The sequence below is a fragment of the Monodon monoceros genome, unplaced genomic scaffold (genome assembly GCF_005190385.1).
Source record: "Monodon monoceros isolate NGI ecotype Baffin Bay Population unplaced genomic scaffold, NGI_Narwhal_1 Super_Scaffold_12, whole genome shotgun sequence".
NCBI lineage: Eukaryota > Metazoa > Chordata > Mammalia > Artiodactyla > Monodontidae > Monodon > Monodon monoceros.
This window is the reverse complement of record NW_021703768.1, coordinates 81,788,026-81,807,997: the sequence shown is the minus strand read 5'-3', so window position 1 is coordinate 81,807,997 and position 19,972 is coordinate 81,788,026. Positions and strand designations below refer to the sequence as shown.

The 19,972-nt window shown below is 35.6% G+C and overlaps 1 protein-coding gene across 1 annotated transcript in view; it reads right to left on the bottom strand.

The window, feature by feature from the left end:
* Positions 1 to 7,632: 7,632 nt before the first annotated feature.
* Positions 7,633 to 19,972, bottom strand: part of FAM174A (family with sequence similarity 174 member A) — a 35,342-nt gene continuing 23,002 nt past the window's right edge. Inside the window, exon 3 of the mRNA XM_029218043.1 lies at positions 7,633 to 8,168. Coding sequence (XP_029073876.1) covers positions 8,165 to 8,168 — 4 coding nt within the window. The 3' untranslated portion in view covers positions 7,633 to 8,164. The remainder of the gene's footprint in view (positions 8,169 to 19,972) is intronic.

The following is a 19,972-nucleotide window of genomic DNA, read 5'->3' as shown; positions in this document are numbered from 1 at the left end:
TATCACATCTGTGCAGCATCTCAGCAGAGCCAGGGACCATAAAAATGGAATGAGTACAAGATTGGCTGACCCAGAGCTTACTCTGCCACTAGTTCAGGGAGTCCTTGCTATTCTTATCAGCAGAATTTGAAAATGTCTATGGATGTTACTTCTCTGTATTTTCTTAATCCTATCTTTTATCCAAATGGACGGTTTCATAATTGTTAATCTATACTTTCTCCAACATTGTGCATATTTTGGGGACAATTTACCTTTTAGTTAATAAATTGCCAGACAGCCAGGAACTACACATGGCCCTGCTGGTGAAATTACCTATCATCAAGATTACATATCTTAAACTTTGATTTGGACGCAGCAACTAGAAGAGAGTTTGAGATGTCTTCATTGGAAAAGAGGTGGCTCTATTCAAGATAGCAAATGTTGTTAGTTCCCTACCAAATACCCATTCCCTTCTTCCTCATTATAACTCCTATTTTTTGTGTGACTGATTTGACTGATAGGATATAGCAGGAGTGACGGTCAGGAATTTTTGAAACCAGGTCATATGAAACCTTTTAGTTAGACAAAGTTTAGTAACGACATGCTCCAGTAATGTAAAAATAGAAAATGGTCCTAATGAACTGATATATCAGGCAAAGGAGATTTCCAGGAAGAATGCTGAAAGTGCCAATTATTTTCTGTTAGATGAATAGGATAAGATACAGATAGAGAAAGAATGAGCTAAAAAAGGCAATATTCAGTGTTTTATAGAAGAATTTAGAGGGAAAAGAAAAGAGATAGGATTTATTGGGCTCAGAAATAGAACTGTTTATCATCTCCAGTCTTTGTAGGCAGCAAGAGGTTTCTCAAAACAAGAAATGTCTTCAGGGCAAAACTCAAACCCAGAATATTTCTAATAACACATAACAGGAGAATAAATTTCAGTTCAATGGTGCCTTTAGAGCACACTTTACTGACACCTCAGAAACATTTCTGGTAGGGCCTTAACCAAAACAAAAAAGCTTCTATGAATATCACAGAGTGTCTTACAGAAAATAGGGCTCCTAAGAATATTAAGGATATAATTCCACACTATTGAGTCTTTCAGCCGAAAATAAAAGAAAAAGAATTGTGGGGATGGCTTTTGTCTAATAGAGTGAACCCTAATAAAACTGGACTGAAAGGAATAGAAGCAATTCACAATAAAAAAGAGCCCTTGGGGACTCCAACCTTCTAAAAGCAGCAAGTAGGCTGAGAAAGCTACTCAGCAGCAAACATAGGCCAGTTCTAAATGAAAAGAAGGGAAGTGCTAGAGAGCACAGCCAGAAAACTAGAAGGCAGACCCAAGTGTCAGACTCATTCTCAGGAAGCAGGACTCAGCCTCAATCAAGGAACTGGTGACATGTGCTCAGCTAGATTTCAGACTTCTTGTGGACGAGTGACTGCTATGTGCCTCCTGTCAGACCCTGCTCCCTTTTAAAATCGGAGTTGTTGTTTGCTTTGCAAATTTCATACCCTTGTATCACCATTGTAATATTGTGTTGAGTAGATAACTTACTGAGTTTACTGAGCAGATAACTTGTCTCTTTAGTTCCAAGATCTTCCATTAGAGAAAAATCATGCTTGAGAAACTGGACCCTCATCATCCCCTGAACATCATTTAAATGACGGATCCTACACTTTAAACCAATGTCATAATGGAATACAACTTGGGAGATATTGTAGAGGAATAAGTCTATTTTGCATGTGGAATGAACGAACATGAATACTGGTAGCAAGAGAACAGACTGTGGTAGGTAGTCTTCAGAAATGTTCTCCACTGATCCCTTGTCTCCATGCCCACACATGCTGCTCCTCACATGACAAGGTAGGCTGTAATTTCCTCCCTTTGAATCTGAGGACACTTTAGTTATTTTCTTGACCAGAATATGTGTCAGAAGCAATATTCAAAAACACCTGAGACCAGGTCATTAAAAGGCTTGCAGCTTTCATTTTTAACACTTACTCTTGGGATGTTCGCTCTCAGAACACGGCTGCCAGGCTATGAGAAGCCAAAGCCATATGTAGGCATTTCAGCTGAGTTCCTGGCCAACAGTCAGCATCAACTCAGCCACGTGAGCGAGTCACCTTGGACTCTGAGCCCAGTTAAGCCTTCAGATGCCTCCAGCACCAGCCACAGTCTGACTGCAATCACATGAGATATCCTAAGTAAGGACAGTCAGTTGAGCCTAGTCAATACACAGAAGCGAATGTGATGATGATAAATTGTTTTAAGCTACTAAGTTTTGAGGAGGTTTGATGTGAAATAATAGACGGTAGGAACACCTCTTATCAGGACCAGCCATGTTTCTTCTGGTCTTTTCCTCCTTCCTTTTGCAAACAAAGGAATGATGCCTACAGCTGGAACAATCATCTTAAGCCCATGAAGGAAATACCAAAACATTTTTAGAGACCTTGACCCTGAATTCCTTGAGCTATAAATGAAGCACTATCAACCACAAACTTCCTGACTTCAACACATTAGGAAAAAGAATCTCCTATTTGGGCTTTTGGTTACACACAGCCATGTACACAAACATACTCCGGGGATGAGGTGAATACACAAAATGATACCATAACGTGTTGTACTTCGCTAAACAGAGGCTGCTGGTTCAGCTTTGAGTTTTGTGGGCAAAGAAAAAGAATCAGTTACACAGCTACAAAATTGCCAGAGTATAAAACAAAAAATCAAACTAGCTTTTCAATGGGAACCCAAACATTTCTGATACTGAATTGAAGTAAATATCTCTCATAGATCCTTGTAAAAAAAAAGATATGGTGTGATACAGTATACAATTTACTCATTGTTAACAAGTTAAATATGACATATCTTTCACAGCTATATATTTTTATAACATCTCTCTCATAATGCCAGACAGTCCAAAGCAATTCTACAAAATGAAAAACAATGAAGTTTTACAGTTGTTGGTAGTCCAAATTAATCTAAGAATAAAATTCAGAATATAGAGAAAGTGGTGGCCAGTGATTTCTACTATCAATCTTTATAAAAACCTTCTTGCTACTAAGCTGTTGATAAATCAGTCTGATAAAATACAGCAGTATAAGTATTGCATATAATTAAAAATAGACACAAATGCTGATGTGGAGATAGAGTTAGCATTTTCTTAAGAAAACTGAAGAGCCTAGTTAGGATATGTACCTAGATAGGAGACTCTAATTCAATCTGGAGATTGGCTGAGATAGTAACCAGTAACAAAATAAGGGTTTTCTCTTAGAACATTTCTGTTCATTTCACAACAAAAATGGCAAACTAATATACTAATGATCAAGCCCATAGAGTATATGTCCAATAATTTTAAATTGGAAAAAAATTAGATTGGGTACTGCCAAGTGTCCTCTTGGACTGTATGTATATATGAACATGGTGTTGATTTGGATACAGGAGGTGAGGGAAATGCTAAGGCTGACTTTCCCTCTGGTCTCTGTACTAGCAACAGAGTGACACTGTTTTATGTGTCATTTATGACACCTTTATAACAAATGTATGGAATTTCAGAGCATAGATGTGAGGCAATAAAATCATAGTATGACCTTATTTTCCTACTGTTTGTCTCCCTGTGCCTCAATTTCCTCAACTCCTCAAATTTATTTTATCTTTTTATTGTATATACATTTATAAACAACCTTATCCTTTCTTTGGAAACTGAGATTTACATTAGTAAAAATAAATTTCTTAAACTCATATTCAGTAGGCCATTCTGCTACTTTATAGCTGTTTGATTTAGAGCAAATTCTTCAAATTTTCTGAGCCTCAGTATATTTGTCTGCAAAATGAAAATAATCTGAAAGAGCTATTGTGAGGACTGAATGAATTAACAAGTCTAAAGCATTTAGCACACTTGTATTGTTAGTCTGAACTGTTAGTTATATGTGGAGAATAAGAGACTGTGGAAAATGAAATATGGAAGACAACTAAGATGGAGCCAGAATACAGTACAAATCTGTTAGTCTCTGCAGCTCTGCTCTTAATCATGATGTGGTTAATCTTCAGACTGGTAGAGAATCTCAATCTGAGATTACAACAGAATCTTTTATGGAGCTTTCTAATTGTACAGATACTTAGGCCACTCCCTATGCTGATATAACATGAATTCTTGAGTGTGGGATCAGCACATGTATATAGTTTTTAAAATTTCCATAGGCTAGGAACCATCATACTTTCTGCAGAAAAGAAATCTCACTCTTTAACACTTCTATAAAGAGTCCCTTTGGTCCTGCTAATAGTTTTGACTTTCAGGTCCCCAGATATATTTTTTTTATACTGTGTACATCATAAAGGAGTTAAAAGTAAATAAAACTGCGAACAGATATCCAGAGTGGGTTTTTTTCTAGGAATAATGTTAAGTACCTTGATAGGCAACTAATTCAAGAACAGTAAACAGTGGACCTTTATGGATGCTAAAAATAAGTTTGATTGATCTACCCCTCAAAGTCTATTTTACCAGAAAGTTGAAAAAAGAAAAAAACTCAAAACTATGGGATATTGTGAAATTAAATTCACTTACCCATATCTTGAAAACAGAATATTGAAATCCATTAGAAAAGATGAGCCAGAGAATTGGGATGATTACTTTTTGAAGCCCAGCTTGCCATATTCCAAGAAAGAAATAATTATCAACAGAAATGATATAGCGTTTATCTTCTCTGAAAGCCTACACCTGTTGATTTTACCTTAGATCTTAGGATTTGTTAAATCCATAGCTCTGGGCATGGTGTAATGCAAATTTGACAAGCCAAGGGCATCTAATTGAAGGTCGCATGTTTGTTGCTTAGAAACAAGTAAATCTGCAGGCTTCTTGGACCTCCTTGACTACACTGGTGCTTGTCTACCTAAAATTTAGGTCATTTATCCACAAGAAGCTATTAGCCCACATGAAGCCTACTGGGTAAAATACAGTTGGAATTTTAGGGAGAGAGATTAGACCATGCACAGATGAAGAGTAACAACAGAGTCAGTGGGAAATATACGTAAAACAAAGAGATAAGAGCTAAAGTCTAAAGCTTAAAGATTGCCATCCTTCCTGTTTTGGAGATAAAGGATTAAAAAACAAAACAAAAAAAACAGCCTAATCACCCTATGTAAAGAACTTTCTTCTTAGGCTAGTGGGTGAACAGAGTCAAAGGATAAAATATATTCCTAATCCTTTTTAAGTAATGAAAATAGGTATGGGGCCAGGTTGCCCTAAAAAGGACCCTGGCAGATTAAGAGGAATAACTATCAGAGATGTTTGCTTACTTTGCTTCAAATGCCTATTTGAGAAAAACTCCCTAATTCTGCCTCATCCCTGATGACATGAGTATTGAAGGAACCTGTATAATTAGAATGGAGAGAAATCCAAGTAAAAACACACATATTTAGAGTCAGATGAATAATAGAGCCAGAAACTTGGCTAGAGATCCTATACTATGCTCTATAATAGGATCTTTTAATGAAATACGCAGCATCCATTGTTTCTTAACCAGCCAGACATGAAAGTTTTGGGGAAGGTCCCTGTTCTATCTTCTTCCCTTCTGCCTTTACCTCTTGCCTTGTAACATGCTATTGATACAGGCAGGCAAAATATAGACTGTGGATTTAAAAATGTTCAACTTCTGATGTAGGGACTGATGTGAAATTACAGGGACTATCAAACATCTATCTTAGTAAGTCAAGCATAGCATCTGTACTGAGAATAATTTTTGCTGGATTTTTATAAGTCACTGAGGATAAAGCTGTGTATGAAAGCCATCCTTGAAAGTGCTGGGATAGGCTGAGGAGTTTTGGGGAAATAAGTATTCCAATCACACATGTTTATGAAATGGATTATTTTAACTACACTCATCCCTTCAATAATTTTTCTTACAAGTTCTTTTACCTTACAACATGAAAAAATTTTTCCTTTATTGCTTCACTTTAGAAAGTAAATAGGTAAAACTATATTGAATAAGCAAAAATGAATAAAACTAAAATTAAAAGAGGAAAAAAAAGAAAGAAAGAAAAAAGAGGATAGTTGATTAAAGGTAATAGATTATATCCTTGGTAAACAACTAAACTCCAGAACCAGCAAGAAGCTGATAAGGTGTAGGTTGAGTACCCAACCCAAGGATTTGATTTCACAGTAGTAGTTACTTACCTAATAATTATAATTATGAGAAATTAGGCAGAAAGAAGTGACTTGATTTTCTAGCCACATGCAGTGGTTGGTCAGGCTTCCAGATCAAGTGTAGAACAGCTATATACTCCAAACCTATTCTTTCCCTCCATTTACTCCCCTCCTGAGCTGTGAATGCAATTACACTAGTTTCCATTGATCTCTAATTTTGGTTAGACTCTTACTAATAAAACAGCCAAAAGGAGGTACAAAAGGGAAAGGAGAATAGTTAACATGTTTTCAAACATCAAGATATCACCAGCTATTTTATAATGTATATTTAGCTTTGTAGGTGAAAATCCTAACCATTTTATCAGCATGCTTGTTATACATCTAATGAAAATTTATTTACATAGCTAAATAAAATTTTGTGTACTATCTGGCACTTTAATCAAAGTGTGACTTATGATGGTGATTAAAATAGTAGATTTGCAGTTCAAGAATGACTATATGAAAGTAATGAAATAAGAGCGTTTTTAACCAACATGTCAGAATTTCACATTCAGTTAAAAGATATTCTTTTTAAAGTAGTAACCTAGAGAAACTATATATTTCTTATAAAGTTGCCAGTTAGCATATAGGTAAAATGCCAACTAAGTTGGCATTTTAAGTGGCCAAATACTCCAACTTACCTCATTGCTAGAGGATTACCTAACCTTGCCTTGCTGAACTCTAGAGTGGCTCCAGGGTATGTTTTGGCCAATAAAATGTAGATGGAAATGAAATATATCACTTTAGGGCAGAAGCTTGTGAACTAGCATGCAGTTCACCACATCTGGACATTTAGCTACGAGGCAGTATTCCAGGCAGAGGTTTCTCCATCAGCCTTGGCCCTGGAGAAAAGACAATGAAGAGCAGAATCACAGTCCATAACAAATGGGCAGAGTAATGAGAAATAAATCTTTGCTGTTAGTCCACTGTGATTTGGGGACCATCTGTTACTACTATATGACTAGCCTATCCTGACACACACATTTAAATTACCTCCATGGCCCCTCTTGGCAAAGGAGTTTGTGACCCATACTTTTAAGTTCTCCTCTAATTTTTAGAATGTGAAAAACTGAAGCTCAATAGTGTTAAATACATGTTCAGAAGATAATGAAGTCAGTCTCTGTATCTAGGTCTGTCTGACTCCAAGGTCTATACACATACTTTAATTCCTTACTCTCCTATGTCATAATGTGATGGGAATGTTTTCACCGTTACTTCTCTCTCTCTCTCTCACAATACTGTAAATATATTAAATGGCTTTGAAATTCACTGGTTTCTGAAATATCTAATCAAAGTAGTATCATAATTTAACAAGGAAGTTGCTAAAATACAATAACTCTTTTTGACAGATTTTTCTAGAAATCAAATAAAATACATATGTTAATATGTAATTCTATAGTGTTGTGTTTATCTTGTAAACACATTCTGTACCACTTTAAAAGTATTTTAAATCATATTTATTGTTTTGCATACAACTCAGACATTTTTAATATTCAAAAAACCCAAATGCAAAGTAATAAATTTGGCTTCTTTTCCCCACAAAAATGGGAAATACACCTTGGTAAAGAAATTTTTAATTGTTTTTACACACCAGTTGTTTGTTGGGAATTATAGTTCCAGGAAAACAAAACAAAACAAAACAAAACCTTAACTGGCCAAAAAAAAAAAAAAATTAACTGATTAGTATGTAAACAGTTTACAATAATAAGGTAAGCAAGAAAGAAAAACTGATCAGAAAATACCCTGCTTTAAAGTAATTTTCAAATTTCTGTTATGGTACAATTTATTCCCAACAACTCTGAGCCCATTAAGAGCACTTCTACACAGAGAAATACATAACAAAATGATACAGTATTTATTGCAACAAGAAATTAATTAAAGGTTATCATAATATATGTAACTTAAATACCCCCCCATTGATAAAGTGGCTTTTTATTCCTTAAACATAGAAATTCTGCTCTTCATTGTAGAAAGATGAAGTCCTCTCATCAAAAGGCACATTTTTATCTGCAAGGAAAATAAAAATACTATAAATGCCCATCCTGGAACAAATTTAAACACATTTAAAAATATTCCCAAAGATTTGAAATGACAGAAGATAATGAAAGTATTTAAGGAAATGATAATGAATGGCACCAATAAAACACATGATTACTTTGTCTATATTAATTATATCAGATAATATTCTTCAAATTATAATTCTAACTTTTTCAAAGGAATTTTATATATAATTATTGTGGGTAATTAAAGGCTATTTCATAGTCATACTAAAGTTATATCCTTATATAATATTCATAAACAACTTTAGTTGACTTAAGTATACAATGTAGTTATTTATGTATAGTTTCTATACACACAATTCTTAACTGATCCTACGTCTAAACCTTCAGAAATGAGGATTAATTGAAGTTGCAGGCCTGGAAGTATATTCAATGAAACAATAAAAAATGCTTTTAATACTTATAATACAGTTACAAAATTTATCCATACAGAAGATAAGGTTTTCTCTAAACTATATAATGGGCAAATTTGCCCATTTTCTTACCTTATTGACTAGTTTATGGTAATATAAGGCTATATTTTCATCACATATTTTTATAGACTTTAATTCTAATTATACATCAGGCTTTACTGCTACTTAATCCAAACCATAGATTCCAAGAAACTTCTGCTAATAAGAGCCATTACAACCAAAAGCACGTAGTCCAACCAAAGCCAAAGGTGTGCAGATTTTACTAACTTAATAAACCGTCCTTTATAATCATCATTAACACATAGAACTTCACTGGAGATACCTATGAGAATGAGTAATACTCTCTTCCAGCTTATTGTTTTGTCTGAATCTTTAGTAAGCAATCTATAATAGACCTCTAAATGATTAGATTATTACAAGCTAATGAGATTCTAATAAATTTTAATTTGAGGGTAAATTTAAGCTTTTTAAAAATATATATTGAAGGTCATTAAAAAACCTGCTACTCATGAACAATAAAGAATTCCTCGGAATTCATGCCTACATTTAGTGACCCCCAACTCCAAACCCAACATTTCTCTTTTGCCAGTTGCCAAATTTAACCTTCAGAAAATACTCTGAATAGCCAGAGTGACATATTATAAGCTGTCTGCTCAATATTTATTACCTCCTTTTTGTTTGCTAATAAAAATACTGGTTTTTTTTGTGAGCAAAGTAGGATGGCAGTCTGTTGGGGGGAAGGGGAGAGTTCTGAGAAATTTTGATTTCCTGATAAAGAGACAGATGTGGCTTGGGTTCTTGCCTCTCACTATTTTGTTTTCTGGAATACAGAAGTGATGGCTAAAATGGAAGCAGCCATATAACCACGATAAAACAAACATCAGAAAAGATTTGGGAAAACTGCATAGATGTAGAGATCCTGTAATCAAACCGCCATTGAATAGATGCCAGGAGTCAACTGCTGCATACTTCTTATGATAGGAAAAGACTTTCGAGTCTCTGTAATTCTAGGTTCTCTACTAGTAGCAAGAAATAGTCAATCTAACAGAAGCAGAAAGTAGAATGGTGGTTACCAGGGACTGAGGGGAAAGGGAAATGGGGAATTGCTACTCTAAAGGGTATGAAGTTTCAGTTATGCAAGATGAATAAGTTCTAGAGACCTGTTAAATAACATTGCACCTAAGGTTAACAGTAGTGTATCATGTAACTAAAAATTTGAGAGGGTAGATCTCATGTTAAATATTTTTACCACATGTTTTTCTATGAGGTAAAGCAAGTCTGTAGTATCAATACATTTTATGGAAAACTCAGTGTGAGTATTTTTCAAGCTTCAAGAATGTTCTGTCTCTACACATTATGCAATGATACAATAAGAAAAGACATTTTCAAGGACAAACTAAGAGCTAACTGGGAAAATCTTAAACTATCAAAATGGCTATTAAACCAAATCAAGTTTGAAAGGAAAAACTGTCCTAGTGTAGTCAAGAGTATTGTTATTCTTTGTTCATTTAAATACATTTGCAAATATTAGATTTCTGGAGTTTTTTTTCCTCCCTGGTCCTTTTAAAGAAGAGATAATATCTTTGGATTTTAAAGAATGAACACTATCTGAGAATGATGGGAAAAGTTAATGCCTTAATAATTGTGTTTAGGACTTTTTCTGTCCATAAACTTGAGGTCCTTGTCCCTGTACTGTCCTGCAACCCCATTCACATAAATCAACCTTACAGGTGGCTATGCTCTGCGTCCCACGCCCAACTATCCCACTATATACCTCAGAGAGTCTGCAATCCAGACTATCACGGCAGAATATAAATCCTGAACCAAAGCAGTAAGTAAACATTTTATTAAATAGATCAACTGCTATATGAACAGAAACTTGTGATTCAGCTGTTCTGTAAGTTTCCATTTGACAGAATTAGTTTAGACCAGATCAGTCAAACACTTTTGCTCTAGGTCTGTACTGTCCAACACAATAGCAATCTGGCAATTTAAATTAAAATTTCAATTAGTTAAAACCCAATAAAATTAAACATTCAGTTCCTCAGTCACACTAGTCAAATTTCAAATGTTGAAGAGCCACATATGGCTAGCGGCTATCATATTAGACAGGGCAACTCTAGACCATGTGCTGAGATGAGAAAACAGCATTACCAAACAGAATTTAATGTTACATATCATTTGTTGAAATAATATACAAATTATTCATGTTCTTAACCAATAAGGACACTGTGATGATGAATGGAGCAAGGCAAATTTTCTTCTAAGGCTCAATGTCCACAAAAAAGTAAAACATACAAAAAACCCCAAAACCCTACATGAAGGTTCTCTTTTATTACCTGTTTAAATAATGACAAAGACAGCATAGTTCCCTTTAAATGGGTAAACTACAGACTATCCTACTAGTAACACACACTGGACATCCTTAAATACCAATTTCTATCTAAAATAAGCATTAGTACTTTGACATATTCCTATACATATTCTATTTACTTTGAATAACCTTAGTGTTTATTCTGATAAAATGTTATGCTCCACATTGAAAGTAGTGATTTAGAAATTAGAACTGTTTTCAAATTGATAACTGTTTGAATAAGATCTTCTTAATGAGAGTTTCTGGTTAACACACTTATATCAAATCTGCTTCCTGACTGTGATATGCTGATGTTAATAACCAGAAAATACTTTGTAGCCAAGTAACATTGAGCACAAATGTAATGAACACATACAATACAATACTAAATTTAATGAAGCAGAATGGAAGTAGCTAAAAAGCAAATATAGAGTTTTTAAAATTACATACTTGGCAGAAATCACTAGAATAGCCTTGAAGTGATAGCAGTACTAGCTTTTAGAAGCTGCTACCAAGATTGCCAAAATGTCCTTTAGTGTACATCAATATAAAATAATAACTTTACTGTTCAGCAGAAATCAAACAGAATAACAAGGTATTTTTTCCACTTGTTTTGTGTTGTAAAGCACTGTTTTAAACTGCGTTTTTGAGACTGCTTATGAGTATTTATTTCCAACATTTTTTTAAAGAAAAATGAAGGTAATTTTTAGTTAATATACAGCTGTCTCTGATGACTCATCGGTTTTTCTATCTGAGAGAGCTAAAACGTCCTACACAATTGTTAAAGAATTGATATTTGGTTTTCAGTTTTATAATTCCTTTGCACAAAATGTTTCAGTAACCAAACAAATTACCTCTAATATACAAAATTAGGATATCAATAGCAAATTCAAGAGAAGTCATATTAACTAAACTGCTTGAGCTATTTTTTTCCATATACCTACAAATTTTCCCAATTTGACTGTATTAACCTCAATGCTTAAATCTAGTGGTAAGGATGGTTAACTCCTCAATATCCATTCAACCCCAGATAATAATTCTGAACTAATCATGGTACTTCCATTTTTCTTGCAAGTGTTTAGTTTAGGAATGATCACATAACCAATGATATGAAAAACAAAAACAAAACTCTGTTAAACAGAGTTTCTGGGGAAACTATTCTCATTCCTAAGAAGGAGACACAAGATAGCTGGTCCCTAACTTCCACTGAAAATTACTATTCTGGGCATGATTATAGGAACTGCTGGCACCATCCTATTATTGGCCTCAGAATGAAGCCCGCACTTGAAGATGGTCAGAGTCAAAGGGATCACGAAGAACAGAAGCCAGAGCCCTGATGTACTGTGCCTGGAGTTGGCCCTACCTGTTATATCTTATTACATGAAATAATAAACTTCCTTCAGGAAATTTAGGTTAAACCATATACTAGCAGTTTCATATGGTTCAATCTAATGCAAAGAAAGTTAAAAATAAGTACTCCAAATTCTAGCCACCAACAATTACTATTAAAATTTTTATGTACTAAAAGCCACATTAAAAATACCCCTCTCAGAAAGAGCTGACTACAAAAGGATAGTTTTATACTGTGATGAAATTTTAAGCAAGGAAATTAATTTACCTCTCTGGAAATGACTTGCTTCCTGTTATTTTGTGGATAGAATTTGGAAAATGAAGATGAACTAATTTTAGAAAGCACTTAAACAATGAAAGAAACATCAGTAAGACATCCAACAAGAATCACCAGCAGTTATACTGTAGACTAATATGATTCTGCACTGCAGTTGGCAAGGCAGGCAAATAATAATATTTATATTCCTAATTTTGGGGGTCCCATTTGAAAAATGAACAATAGCGAGTGCTTGTATAGAAGACAGAATGAACAGACTTTAGAATTATTCTTTTTATGGGTAAAAATCAAATAAATATTTGAAAAATGAGATGAGATTGCAGCAGGAAGAGAAGCCTAGATTTCTTAAACTCTCTGAGCCTCAGTTTTCCTATCTTTTCCCCTGCAGAGCACAGGCTCCGGATGCACAGGCTCAGCGGCCATGGCTCATGGGCCCAGCCGCTCCGCGGCATGTGGGATCTTCCCAGACCGGGGCATGAACCCGTGTCCCCTTCATCGGCAGGCGGACTCTCAACCACTGCGCCACCTGGGAAGCCCCAGTTTTCCTATCATTTAAAGTGAGAGCAATAGAAACTACCCTGCAAGAGGGTCTTGATGATTTCATTGTTAAGGAGCCTAGCACAGTGTCTGGTACATCCTGCACTAAGGCAGGTATTTACTATACACCTATTATAGTTCTGCTACCCCACTCTGTCCAGGTTTCCCCCTGGCTCAGTGATAGGACCCCTGCCTGATTTTATCCCTCTAAAGACATTCTCTCTACCACTGTCATACATTCCTTTGCTTTTTTCTACCATTTATATGACTGCTCTGGGAAGCCCGTCCTGAAAATCCTCTTTCAGGGCCTACGAAGACCTTGTGATACACTCTCCATATAAGTATTGATTTTTCCCTTTTATTGAGAGCAACAAATGGCATTAACCATGATTATCAGCTGCTATTGAAGTGAGTTACAATAGGATCTATACAGATAATCCCCAACTTATGATGGTTTGACTTAATTTTTTTTTGACTTTATCATGGTGTGAAAATAATATGCATTCAGTTGAAACCATACTTCAAATTATGAATTATGATCTTTTCTCAGGCTAGTATTATCTTTCCTCTTTTGTGATGCGGGGCAGTGGCAGGGAACCATGGTTCCCAATCAGCCATGCAATCACAAGGGTAAACAAATGATACACTTAAAACCATTTTGTACTCATACAACCGATCTGTTTTTCACTTTCAGTGTGGTACTCAATAAATTACATGAGATATTCAACACTTTATTATAAAACAGGCTTTGTGTTAGATGATTTTGCCCAACTGTAGGCTGATGTAAGTGCTCTGAGCACATTTAAGGTAGGCCAGGCTAAGCTATGATGTTCAGTTAAGTTTGGTTTATTAAATGCATTTCTGACTTACGATATCATCAATTTACACTGGCTTTATCAGGACATGTCCCCATTGTAAGTTGAGGAAGATCTGTGCATCTTTCCCACAAGATAAATTTGAAATGTTGAATAAACTGATGGCATAATGCATGTTTAATATCTAATGCCAACATTGGAAGATCAGAGAAAGTCCTGCCCATTGAATCTACTTCAAATGAAGTAATAGAGTTTGGACTATATATCTCAACAGAAAATAATCTCTAAGTTACAGAAGGTAATAGGAATACAAACACACCTCTATCCACACTTCTCTGAAACTTCTGTCCATTACTAGAAAAGAAATGAGTCTATCTTCCTCAAAGTGAGAGACAGAAAAAGAGGTCGATGTGTGCATAGACCTTGAAAAAAAATCACAGTAGAGATCTAAAATCAGTGTAGGTGTTATTTAATGCTGTTTGAAGAAGAAAATAAAAGGGGAATAGAAAAACTGGTCTTTGCTTCTTGGCACCCTGAAATACCCATCTTATTGCTCATTTTAAAAGGTGCAAAAGTAGGTCGGGCTTAGAGAAGAGCATTACCTCTGGTTTCAGCAAGGTCAAAAAACAATAATTGGGAATCCTAAGTCTAGCTCAGACTTCTTTGTTCTGTATTTCTGGCCTATGTCTGTATATCTATTGTTAACTACATGAGGCTGGGCATTTTGTCCATTTTTGTTCACCACTGTATCCCCAGAGCTTAGTAGAGTGCCTGGGGATACATGGCAGATAGTCTATCATTGCTCTTAGTGAAAAAATGAATCCATCCAATTTGCTATGTCCTCTGGGATATCATAGGCACCTCCAATATTCATGGTTAAAAATGACCTCACACCCTTTGCTAATAATCTCACTCCTATAAATTTACCCTGAGCATACACCTCCAATAATATAAAAATATGTATGTGCAGGTTTATTCATTGCAGTATAATTTGTAATTGCAAAATCATTGAAAACTACCTAAACATCAGAGCATAGGCAACTGATTCAATAAATCATGATACATACACAACATGGAGTACTATGTAGCTGTGAAAAATAAAATCTCTATGAACTTATGTAGCATGACTTACAAGAGATACTATTAAGTGCAACCAAAAAATATAAAAGAATATACACTATATGCTACCTCTTGTGTAAGAAAGAAGAGAAACATAAGAAATAACATATTCCAACCAACTTTCATCAAAAGAACCACAGGAGGACAAACCAGAAAATAATGAAGTTGATTATCTACAATGGGTGAGATGGGAAGAATGGAGTGGAAGGGATATGAGGGAGTGCTACTTCTCTGAGTGTGCCAGAGAGTGAGTGGGTGTATATTCTTAAAATTTTTTGGTATAGTTTTTACTTTTGGAAGCATGTTAGTGTTTTTCATATTTAAAAAATACAATAAAAATGCGAAGGACAGAATAAATCTAAAACAGAAGCAAGCAAATGACTTAAATTATATTTCAAATGACTATTAAAACCACATAGAAGAGGGGAGAAAAAAAAGAACTAAGCCAAATTACTTACTGTATCTGACTACCCTCAGTCCTGGGCAGGATGAGGCTCTGAGGAGAAAACTGCAAACAAATCCTAAACTCTTCTTGGTAGATTTGTTTATTGTAGTGCTCTAGGCAAAGCAATTCTGAAACTATATTAGTTTTATTGTAAGATTGAGCAAAGAAGTAAACATATTGATGTTGCTGGGAGCCAGGATGTTGCTGCGAGACATTCTTAACACAATGAACAAGAAAAATGCCCCTATGGAAAAGGAAGAAGGCAAGAAAGAACCCAGTGGGGATGGACTGGAATGGTAGAATGGGAGGTGTGAAGTAATAATATCTAAAGTATGCACATATATGCGAATATGCATGTATAAGTGTGCAAGAGTGTGTGTGTGTGTGTGTGCGTGCGCATGTGCGCTTATGTATACATTTCATAAGCTTGTCTGCTGACAGGGCCAAGAAGCAAGGACGCCCAGTAACAAAGAGCTCACCTAGTACCCAAAGGAACTAAGCCTCCTTGGAGAAATGGTTGATTCCATGGCTGCAGCAGGGTAGGTACAAAATGAGCCTGGAACACCTTGTTAGGCCAAAATGTAAGGAAGTGCTTAAAAAAAAAAAGGGAGCAAGTCACAAGTGCACAGAAGCCAGCTTGAAGAGGCTCCCACTGGCAAGTACATCAGTGAATTATAAACCTTTGAAAAAAGAGAAAATCATGATTCCATAATGTCAATAAGTAGATAGATAGGTAAGTAGATAAATAGATATATAGTTAGATAGGCACACAGATAGGTAGAAAAAGAAGAAATGAGGGTAAGCTCTTGCTTACAGTACAGTGTCCATGCTGAATGGTAAATATGGAGGAAATGTTGTGGTTGGAAAATCATTATTTTGCAACTATCATAGTGAAGATTAGATCAGGCAAGAATCATGACAAATGGGTACTAAACCTAGGGGGAAATGTTGATGATAAGCAAAATATTTTCATGATTTTAAAATGTCTATTTATTAGTTGCAAAGGGGAAAAAAACAGTGCATACTAGAGAAATTCGACAAAACCTTGAAGAGGTACATCACAATTACCACTGCTACTGAAGGACAGATGGACACTATGTGTCTCCAGATACAATATCCTGAGAAGGATGTAGAAAGATCTATGTAGTATTTCTACCAAGAATGCATACTCTGAATCTAATTATAAGGAAATACCAGAACATCACTTAAATATAAAATGAGAGGGATGCAATCTTCCATATCTATATTATGTGAGGAAAGAGAGAACACAAGAGAACAAATAAAGTAAAATGTTAAGGAAAGGTGATTCTAGATAAAAAGTTTAGGATACTCTTTGTACTATTTTTATTCCTATAACTTTTCTGTAGATTTGAAATTATTCCCAGACAAAAAGTTTTTTCTTTTTAAGTAATGTATGAACATATGCTCTTTGAAGAAAAAAAAATCAAATAACATAGAAGTATATAGAAGGAAAAGTAAAAATGAACTGTCAACCCCCCAATCTAACCTCTTCCCCACTAGAAGCTAAGCTTCACAAAGTCAGGATTTAAAAAATTTGTCTTTTCTATTCTGTTGCTTTAATGTGTTCCAAGCACCTAGACTAGTGCCAGGCATTAAATAGTTGCTGTATAAACTGGCTGCTACATCATTCATTTATTGGATGAATGAATGAATGAATAGGTAAGTACACTTAACAGTGTGCTGTTCTCCTTACTTAATCTAGACATATGTACGTTAAAGTTTATTCTAAGTTTTTTAAGTAAATGGTATCATAATACTAAAAAATTCAAGCTGATTTCACTATCAGTTATCACTGATAGTTATTATCATTACTCCCAAAACTGCTTCTCCATTATTACCATTTCTCTCTCTTTCACCCCCCAAACACAATACCTAAATCTTGTTGATAATACCTTTCAAAGCCTCTTGAATAATTCACTCCTCTCTACTTCTCTTGCTATCACCTAGCACAGGCCACCCCATGTATGTGTACCATCTAACGGGTCTTCTTCCTGGTCACCTTACTCCTTATCTTACTCGTCTCCAATTTATGCACAGTAATCTTCGAACTATAGCTTTGATTGTTTTCCCTGTCTTAAAATTTTCCAAGTGTCTCTTTGTAACCTGTAGAATAATTTCTAACTGATTAACATGGATCACAGCCTGGCTTCTGATTCTTTGTTCTGCCTTACCCTCTTCCTTTTGCATTCAAAGCTCAAAAATCATTCATCCACCCATTCATTTATTTCACACATATTAATATAGCATATATTTAACTTCTTTGAGTTTCTTGAATACACTATACTATACTCTTTTGCTTCTGGTACTTTGTGACTGCAGTTCTGTCTCCAACTCCTGCCCCTGTATCCACCTTTCATTTAGCTAATTTTTACTCATGTCTCAAGTCTCAGTTTACATATCACTTCCAAGAGGCTTTTCTGGACCATGTGTTTTTGGTTAAGTGTTCTGTGCCCCCACTATTGGTTCTCACACCACCCTATTCTTATTCGTTCTCTGTTTATGTAACTCTGATTAATGTCTAGCTGCCTAATGGAATGCAAGATTCATGAGAAGCAGGGCATAAGAGAGGGATAAATATGGGAGAAAGGTCTGTGATGAAGCAAAATACAGAATAAAAGATGGCTACAGGTAATTATATCTCATGGAAACTGTCCCCTTCTTCATGCCCCTCCTCCCTTCCCTAGTTCTGTCCCTCTTCATCACTCCTAGGCCACTTTCCCCACTACTACAACACATATCTCGTTATCTGATTACATATACTTCAGTCAAGCGGCATCAATAGTTCTCCAATGATAGCAGGGCACTACCAAACTCCTTAAAAGACTACAAAATTCTTCCGGGCTTCCCTGGTGGCGCAGTGGTTGAGAGTCCGCCTGCCGATGCAGGGGACACAGGTTCGTGCCCTGGTCCGGGAAGATCTCACATGCCGCGGAGCGGCTGGGCCCGTGAGCCACGGCCACTGAGCCTGTGCGTCCGGAGCCTGTGCTCCGCAACAGGAGAGGCCACAACAGTGAGAGGCCCGCGTACCGCAAAAAAAAAAAAAAAAATTCTTCCTATTTTGCTAAAAAAAAAAGACCTTGCCCATCCCCATGACTTGTCACAGCTGATCCCCAGGTATAACACCTTTCATGTATAAATACATGTGCACACACAACAGGCTGCATTCCAGACATTTTCTGCTGCTTGCATTCTGAACAACTATCATTTTTCACAACTACTAAGCTCTGGGTGGTTGCTTCTGACTGTCAAGCACACTTAAAATAGACAAACTGGGCTTCAAATTCAGTTCCTCTTTGGAAACAACCCCGACTTCCTAAGTCAACAGCTTCCTTTTTTGTGTTCCCTTTCTGTGTGTGTACAGAAGAGGTACCTCGTATGCATTTAGCTTTTTAAAATACTACAAATACCACACTCTTTAAATACTATAAAAACTTTGCTGAAAATTAAAGGAAAATAATTATATAAAAAGTGAGACTTCACCCCCCATCCTCCTCAATGAGCACCTTCTGTAGGGTGAGCCCAAGATGAGAGAAATGGTGAGGTGTTCCCTCAGTCAGTCTCAGTTCCCAACTGTATTTCACAATTACTGTCATTCTAGTGTGTAAAGATAAGTATCTATTACACACAGTGGCTCCTAAATGCATGCAAGCAACTTCATCAGGTTCACACCTAAAGAAGCAGTCAACAACTGGCAATATTAGACTTAATGGGCATTGTACAATACTTTATAGGCAATTTAAGGTCTTTCAGGGGGTATATTTGAATGTTCTAAATAAACTTTAGAATATTCTAAATAAAAACATTTTTATGTATTCTATTCATGTTTATTTTCACTAAGAGACTGAATCCCTAATGAACAAATACAGTTGTTTTGTTCATGTTTATATATCAGGTCTCTAATACTATTTTATGACATTTCATGAGTGTATTTTTATTAAATGAATGAATGACCAGCAACTAAAAGCTCATATGTATTTGATTTAATAGCCCAATTTTTGTTGAGTCTTTTTTTTAACCCCCAGATTTCTGTACTCTTTCTATATGCACCTGATTCTGGACTCCAGTTTTCCTTCATCCAACTAATTCCTCCTCTATTCCAACATGTCTTTCCCTATTGAGTGGAACCTTTATTGCCTCCTTTCCTCATTCTATTTGCATTGAAACTAGTCTATATCCATATAACTTTGTTTATCCAAACCTTTTAGGAAAGGTCTTAACACTCAGTGAGAATAGATCTGAGAATAGACGTTATAGCCACACTGTCAGACCACTGACGATTAGTCCCACAATTCTGCCAAAAACACTGTTTACAAATAGAATAACCCAGACTAAAACCAAAATATTTTCAGAATGCAAAAAGAAAATCAAGTTTACTAATCTCCCTCCCTCCCTCCCTCCCTCCCTCCCTCCCTCCCTCCCTT